Source organism: Tachypleus tridentatus, chromosome 13 (genome assembly GCF_004210375.1).
Source record: "Tachypleus tridentatus isolate NWPU-2018 chromosome 13, ASM421037v1, whole genome shotgun sequence".
NCBI lineage: Eukaryota > Metazoa > Arthropoda > Merostomata > Xiphosura > Limulidae > Tachypleus > Tachypleus tridentatus.
In genome coordinates, this window is record NC_134837.1 from 164563551 (window position 1) to 164572403 (window position 8853).

General features: G+C 32.7%; 1 protein-coding gene across 1 annotated transcript; it reads left to right on the forward strand.

The window, feature by feature from the left end:
- Positions 1-329: 329 nt before the first annotated feature.
- On the forward strand, positions 330-4209 carry LOC143239853 (uncharacterized). Its single transcript, XM_076481427.1, has 2 exons — positions 330-625; positions 840-4209. The coding sequence occupies exons 1-2, from the start codon at positions 523-525 to the stop codon at positions 1079-1081; spliced, it is 345 nt and encodes a 114-aa protein (XP_076337542.1). The 5' UTR covers positions 330-522; the 3' UTR covers positions 1082-4209.
- Positions 4210-8853: the final 4644 nt, after the last annotated feature.

Consider the following 8853-nt stretch of genomic DNA (forward strand, 5'->3'; position numbering starts at 1 on the left):
TAGCTATGGCTGCATAGACAGTTCATGAAACACTAAAACAATAAAAGAAAGGACACCATATAAAAAAAAAATTGCTTTTTCTTGTTCTTGGAAAAAAAAAAGTGTTATATCTCAATTGTTTATGCCTAAAGTAAATGGAAAAGACCTATTTTTCTCTTCAAATTATGCTTTTGTGACCTGGGTAATGAAATTTTCAAATTTACTCATTTTTCAGAACATTCTAGATAGATTCAGTGCTGAGTAGTTGATAGAGAATTTTCTCGAACTTTCTAGAATGTTGTAAGATTTCCGAGAATGTACAAGAACCTTTTGCAATTTTCTAGAACTTTCCATAGTAATATATATACAACAGCTCACCACTTCAGTTTAGTTCTACCTGCCTAAGTGAACACATAGACCTATCTGATTTTATCAGAAATGACATCAAGAAGCTGCAAGCACTCTATAGACGTATTCTGCTATGTATGTGACTAGTTTATCAAGACAAAAGCGAAAACGTACTCTGTGACAGCATCTGATAAAATGTGTGAAACACACAAGGAATATTTCAGCATGCCTGTTGGGGATCAAGACAAACCATGGACACCTCATTTTACCTGCGAGCACTGCAAAAAAACTCTAGAAGGTAAGACGGACAATTTTTGCTTGTTTGAATTGTAAAATTTTATAATATACAAATTTTATACCTTATAAAATTTAAATATATTTTAATTTATTTTTTAATTTCCAATAGTATAGAAAAATATCACATATAAAATGTTTTGCATGAACCTCTTACGCATTAGTTGTGGATGATATAAATTGATTCTTCATAATATATTTATTTTGATTTTTTGCAGGATGGTACAGAGGGGAAAAGAGAGCCATGGAGTTCACTATTTCAAGAATTTGGCGTGAACCCACTGCCCACTCAAGCAACCGCTACTTCTGCATGGTGGACCCTTACAAACGTCGGGTTGGTAAGAATGCATCTGCTATCATGTATCCGAATCTTCCATCATCCATCGCCTCAGTGTACCCACTCTGCCAGAAAGAAAGCAGCCATCTTCAGAAGAGAGCAGCAAATCAGAAGAAGAGGTAGACGTTGAAGATTCGGATTGCAATTCCAGAGGCACAGCTGGTGAGAGACTTGATCAGAGATCTTGGTCTAACAAAGTCGAATGCCAAGACAATATTTGAGGGTTGATACGTTAAAGTGATTTACATTACAGTCGCAAGTCTTGAAAACTACTCACTTCTAAACATTTTTGTATAACTTTAATAGAAATACATGTAGATCTTGATTCATATGTTGTTTCATTCAGACCTTATGAAAATGAAAATGTGTAAATTTGTCTGTTTTTACACAGAAATTACGTTTATTTCTAAATTTCATTGTCCACGTCACAAAAGCAAGGTTTGAAGTAAATAATGGCCATTTTCTGTACTTTTACAACATAAGCAATTAAGAAGTAACACATACTATCCAGGAACAAAATTTGTGTTACATAATGGTATCATTAGAATTTGTAATGTGCTAGTACGTAAACATACACATGCAACTGATAAAATGATTGTGCCTTTTAAAAAATTAACGGATTATCATATGTTTCTTGTCTTATATTTTTGTAAGGTGATAAAACTGTATATTTTCCTTGTAAGTTTATTATACAGCAGTTAGAAAATTCCATATATAACCACAATCCCAATATAGCAATTATAGGAAATTTAAATAATAAACACATCACATTAAACTGTAGATGTACAAACCCAAATGGTAAAATATCTCGTACACACATAGCACCAGTGAAATACTGGACTTCTGTGTTCGTCAGGATATGGGTAAGCATGGCCAAGCGTGTTAGGCGTTCAACTGGTAATCCAAGGGTCGTGGGTTTGAATCCCGGTCGCACCAAACATGCTCGCCCTTTCAGCCGTGAGAGCGTTATAATTTTACGGTCAATCCCACTAATCGTTGATAAAAGAGTAGCCAAAGAGTTGGTGGTGGGTGGTGATGACTAGCTAGCTTCCCTCTAGTCTTACACTGCTAAATTAGGGACGGCTAGCACAGATAGTCCTATAGTTGCTTTACGCGAAATTTAAAACAAACAAATCGTTACGATATAGATAGTGACCACCTTCCAGTCTTGTGTATCTTCAATCTCACCCCCACTTAAACAAAATTAAAGTAAAAGATAAACTAAATTAGAAAAAAGCTAATTGGCCACTATTTCAATCACTCATAGACCAAATTTTACCAACTGAAGTACTAAACTTTGCCGCGGACGCATCAGATATAGATGCATATAGTCATACAATCTCTGAGTGCCTAAAACATGCAGCCAACAGCTCAATACCGAAACAAAAACACTTCACAACAACACACATATGGCAACCACATCAAGAAATAATACATCTAATAAAAGAAACAAGAAAACTACACATACAGTACATACAGAATCGAAACCCAACAATAAAAACACAGTTAAACACTATAAGAAATAAAATAAGACATCAAATCCGACAACAAAAACAGGACAGTTGGGACACTTGCTCACAATTAAAACACAAAACAGATCCAAAACAATTCTAGACACACTTGAAAAATATACCAACACAGGAAAAACAAACAAAGTGTACCCACCACTGGAATCACATGGCAAAACAGCGTACACTAACCTAGGAAAAGCGAAGATATAAAGACCACGTTCAAAACACACCATGAAGCAGACATGAACAGATACTTTTACAATAAAGTCAATAAATTTATTGAACACAACAAAACCATATACATGCCAAAATTCCCAGTAAACTCATTAATAAAACCAGATAAAACAAAAGACTGGAGCACTCATCAACTAATAAAAGATATAACAGTAACGGAAGTATTAACAGCTATCAAAAACACAAAAACAAAGCTCCTGGAGAAGATGGTATACAAGCTATTCTAAAACATGGTACTTAGAAATTATATGAACACCTAACATTCTTATTTAATTTATCATTATTAGCCGGATATATCTCTATTTCTTGAAAGGAAGCAGTAATATTAATGTTCCAGAAAGAAGCAAAGAAACCAAATAATTACCTCCCAATTAGCCTAACCAGTTGCATCGTCAAAATTTTAGAAAGAATAATTAGTAACCGACTATCTATATACTTAGAAGTAAGTTCAAAATTACCCGAAATTCAAAACGGATTTAGAAAATACGAATAAACTACAGACCACCTAATCAGAACCAATTACAGACAGCTTTAACAAAAACGAATGTACTGTAGCTTGCTTTCTCGACATTGAGAAGTCATTGAGAAAGCATTTGACACGTTGTGTCATAACGGATTACGCCATTGGTTAATGGAAATGGATTTCCTCCAGGGAATTATTCGCTGGCTATCTAACATCCTAGACAATCGAACGTGTAAAGTAGATGTGAATGGAGCCCACTCAGAGTCCTTTTCACCTGAGGCAGGAGTCCCACAGGGAGGGGTAGTTAGCTCTATATTATTTATCATGTATGTGAGCAATATGCCACTGTCGGACCTAAATTTAGATTTTGCATAACAATTTTCTGACGATGTAACGGTCTGGAAAAGTGCTCCCACTCCTTCAATTGCAGCAACAAACCTCCAACCAGTTCTGAATAATATAGAAGAATACTGACAAATATAGTATAAAAATAAACATTCCGAAAACCCAAGTAATACGAAACAGCAGATTAAATAAACTGAAAAAATATCCACCAAAGTTATACATGAATGGATCACTTTTACAGACTGCAATTTCTGCTAAATTGTTTATGATTAACTTATGATACCAAATTAACGTGGATACAGCATACAAACAATATCCTGATCAGAATCTGGAAAAGAGCAAATTATGCAAGTAGCCTATCAGGTAAAAATCAAGGTACATTACCTGATAATATCATAAAAATCTACAAAACATACATTAGACGTATAATAGAATACGCATCTCCTGCCTGGATAAACATAACACAAAAACAATTACATAAACTACAAAAAATACAAAATTCAATCTTAGCTTCAGCCTATAAAGTACCACGTTGTACTTCATCCACATTCATGCAAAAGTATGCAAACACAGATACAACATCTGTTAGTCTCTTGTATAATGCACTAAATTATTTTGATAAGAATTGGCATAAAAATGGTTCAATGTGTGACCTCGACAGATACTACGTATATGATGAGCATAGTCCTAAGTACCTCTCTCCCATAAATATATATTTAACAAATATAAATCAAGCTGGCTACCATGCACTAAACACTTAAAACTAGTTTTATTTCTTTTGTATTTTCCTTTCTTTTTAATTTATTTGTTATTATTATTATTTTATTTTTCCGATAAATGTATATGGAAAAAATATATATATATATATATATATAAGTGGAAAAATAAAATAATATATATATATATATACGAATAAAAATAAAAACAATAAAAATGGAATAAAAGAGGAAATAATAAATGGATAAAGGAAGAAAAAAAAAGGACAAATACAATACATGGACATTGCCCTGAAAAGGGCCGGAGTACTGTGGGATGCTCTGGTCCAAAAGCACTTCAACAACAACAAATTCTAACAAGTAGGTCTTGTGCACCTGACCCTCCTGGGTATTCAAAAATTAAACATACCTAAATATCAACATAGAAGAAGCGAACCATGACATTTTCTGATCAGGCAGTCGATCAGTGAAATGGAAACTCCCTCTTTTACAGTTATTAGATATGTCAAATATTTCTAACAATTCCCTTACAAACAGTGAAATTAATATTTAATCAAATATAAAAAATTATTAGGAACAACCACTTTATAATGAAGCATCTGATTTTCTGAATCTATTCTCCTCTGTTTAATTGCATGTTGGCAATCTATGGAAGTTAAAATATTAAAATTATTCTGCAACTATGCATCAGTACTGCTATTGTTTGAAAATTATTTTCCTGAAAAATGTAGTTCAGGAGATAATAAAAATCTGAAGTTTTCATGATTGTGGATATTCTACATCGGATTTAAAAGTGAAAGGACGGTTTAGTTTTAACATTTCTATCTTAAACTAATAAAATATTCGTTTTATCGTGTGATGAATTGTATTAAGTTTTTGTCCGACATTTCCTGTCAGGACGGATTAATTAAAAACAAACTACCACGAAAAGAGAATATCTTAGACTCCAGCCACTACAACAACAACCAAGTTACAGGCAGAGCACGTGTGTTGAATTTGATGAATAAAGTTACAGACAGAGTACGTGTATTGAATTTGATGAACCAAGTTACAGGCAGAGTACGTGTATTGAATTTGATGAACCAAGTTACAGGCAGAGTACGTGTATTGAATTTGATGAACCAAGTTACAGGCAGAGTACGTGTATTAAAGTTGATGAACCAAGTTACAGACAGAGTACGTGTATTGAATTTGATGAACCAAGTTACAGGCAGAGTACGTGTATTGAATTTGATGAACCAAGTTACAGGCAGAGTACGTGTATTAAAGTTGATGAACCAAGTTACAGGCAGAGTTCGTGTATTGAATTTGATGAACCAAGTTACAGGCAGAGTACGTGTATTGAATTTGATGAACCAAGTTACAGACAGAGTACGTGTATTGATTTTGATGAACCAAGTTACAGACAGAGTACGTTTATTGAATTTGATGAACCAAGTTACAGGCAGAGTACGTGTATTGAATTTGATGATAGTAAAACTTATGATAAGAAAGTTCTAGTTGAAATACTGCATCAAGTTGTATGTGGTCCAACAAGAACAGATTTAAAGCACAGTAGCCTGTTTACACTTTGATCGACTTCTAGATGCGCCCAATCTATAATAACCTAACGGAAACCCTGATTTTGAAAACACGAACTCCCAAGGGAAGACTGGCGTCCTTTTCTAGAAAACAAAACATGTCTCAATGTTATCAGATGATGGAAAGAGTCTTGTGCCTTATGCAGATGACACGCTATACATGCACGTGAAACACGTGGACTAGTTAACCATGGTTGATAGTCAGTGAAGCTATCTTTATTCAGAGTTCTACCACATCTGATTGACACGAAGTAAAAATGTATTTCAACTTTCATTTTATTGAACTCAGGCATAAACTGTAACAATCAGTGTGACGCAACCTCTAATAGCTACACGTACTCTGAAAGATGACGTATGTTAATAATACTTTAATAACCGAAAATGGTGCATGCTACTCGTTAATCACAGAGTACTATTTGAAAACGGTAAAAATGCACTGTAGGATAGGAATAGAATATGTCATAGGCATATCACAACAATTCTACTGAAAATATTGTATAATTAATACGTAGTTCAACATGTAGACAAAGCACAAGAAAACTATAAATGTCACAAGCTGATAACAATGTAATAATTGAAGAACCAGTACGTGGCTTAAGCGAAGTAATCAACGATGTGAAACACATCAAACGTAGAAATTCAAGAAGATCATGTTGATCATGCGTTTCAGTAAAAAATGTCACATGTAAATCTCAGTGTAACAACTGTGAATTGCTGGACGTATATTGTGACAGTTAATACACTTATAGCTATATTACAAACAATATAAACAAACACACAATTAGTACCGAAATGAGCATTTAATGTATAACAACTGTTACATTTAAATGGGCAAAAAATATGTAAACAAACATTTCATTACATTTGGTTTAATATTTTATTCAAGTTTTAACATTATATGTCGTAATAAGTAAATACTGCAAAAAAGGAAATCATAAAAAACATGAAAAAAACGCTTGTGAATTGTTGAACTAAAGCCACAGTCTCTTAAATTTAAATAATAGTTATGAATGATACGATAAAATGCTAAAACTATAAGTTTTCAAAGTTTGTATTTAATTTGCTTGTACATAAACGTAAATAGTTAAATTACTACGTAAGTTTCTGTTAAACCAATTATATCAATGATAGTGCATTTACAAATTTTGTGCAATTTTGTAAGTATCAATCACATTCGTGTAACTGTACAGTGTGGAGATTAAAGCCATGTTGGTTTCTCTTAACTCTAGAGATAACTTATTATTTTTAAAAAAATAGTTTACTAATTCTATTTCGCAGTTTTGAAGAAAATATTAACTTATTATTTTCATTTCTGATAAAAATTGTATATTCACATTCACGAAGTTCTAACTCATTTCTAGGAGTTCATTTCAGAGTCTTTGTAACAGCAGAGTTATCTAAGAAATCAACAGATTTAACAAGATTATCCCGTTTAGTTTCATCTCTAATAAAAATATCAAGTTTACTTTTGTTATGCATTACCTGATACGTCAGGTTGGTTTCCGAGATTTAGTTATAATAAACGTGTCTTGGCTGTCAGAATTTTCAATGAGAATAACAACGTTTCCCTTGAGATGTCCTTGTTTACTGTTAGGTTTAACGATAATAAGTTCATCATAATTTTTCACATGTTTGTGAGACATACGTCGCTGGGTATATTCTTCGATAGCTTTTGCTTGTTTTGACGCCAGTGTTCTTTTCTGAAGATGTAGAATATAATTATATTTAGTGACGCAACACTCAAAAATTGAGCAATCATTTTACTATAACATGCATAAAACCAAATAAATGTTTGTGTGAAAATTATAAGTGATGAAATTGGTTTCACTTATCTCATAAATGTTTTCTCGAAACTAGGAAAACTATCTCAAGCATTGTTTCATGTAGTGAATAAAGAATAACATGCAGCAGACAATAACTTAAATACTGTTTTCCATTTATATTTTGCACGTTCACAAAGGATAACTCGATTGTTTATATTATTGCCTGGACATGATAAAAGTACGGTTATAATTAAATGTCAAGTGTTCCACTCAATTTATTGTCATATAAATTAAGTATAAAAAGTTATGTAATCTGAACTCCGAATGACTGGTTATTTACTTTATGTTACAGAGAGAAATATTTTTCAAACTGTCTTTTTTTCTTTTTTTTTTTTGCAAATTTGGAATAAATCACGCACTTTCTAGTGCTTTAAAATATTAAATACTCTTAGTAAAGTCCAAAGGAAGAGAACTGTATATTTCACTACATATTATATCTATCAGATCAGTGAAAGATGGCTGACAGAAAAAAAACAAAAAACTGTTGTAAAATGTCTCAAAGCGTCATTAACAAGATATAGCAAAACCACTTGCAACAAAATGGTACAAATACGCTGGTACTTGACAAAGGAGATCCCAACCCACATTTTAAGCAGGTTACCGCTATATACCGATTCTCTGTGATTATGGGTAACCTGATTAAAATCTGAATCAGATGTTCAAAGGTCTAACATGGCGTCATTTCAGACGGTTACAAAACGAAATAATCCGAGCAATATGAGCCGAAATGATATATTATGGTGCCACTAATACACAAAATAATTCGCTTTTATTATCAGTAGTGGTAGTATGTATGTGAGTGAAAAATTACGAAAGGACATTCTGATCTTTATGTTTTCCAGATGTTATTGTTGCTGTGGACATTAGTAAAGGTAATGCGTATATCTTTCACTATATTATACTGTTACGTTTGGTTCTGGCTTCATTTTAATGGATGGTAATTGTCTTCCAACATGTACTAAGATTGAAGAAGAAGTGGTTCACCTGTTCAACTAGCATACAGACTTATCAGATCTCAATGGTATCGAACACGTATAGGTCTCTTTTGTTAGAAAAATCTCATGTATTCAAACAACTCTGAACACTAAAGATTCTCTGAACGCATCTTTATCAGTAGTTGGGGATAACCCAAGGCATTAACAACACTTATTTTAAACATGCAATATCAAACAGATGGTTTTAACTGTAAAAATTTAAATTTACTTATACCAAATATTAATTGG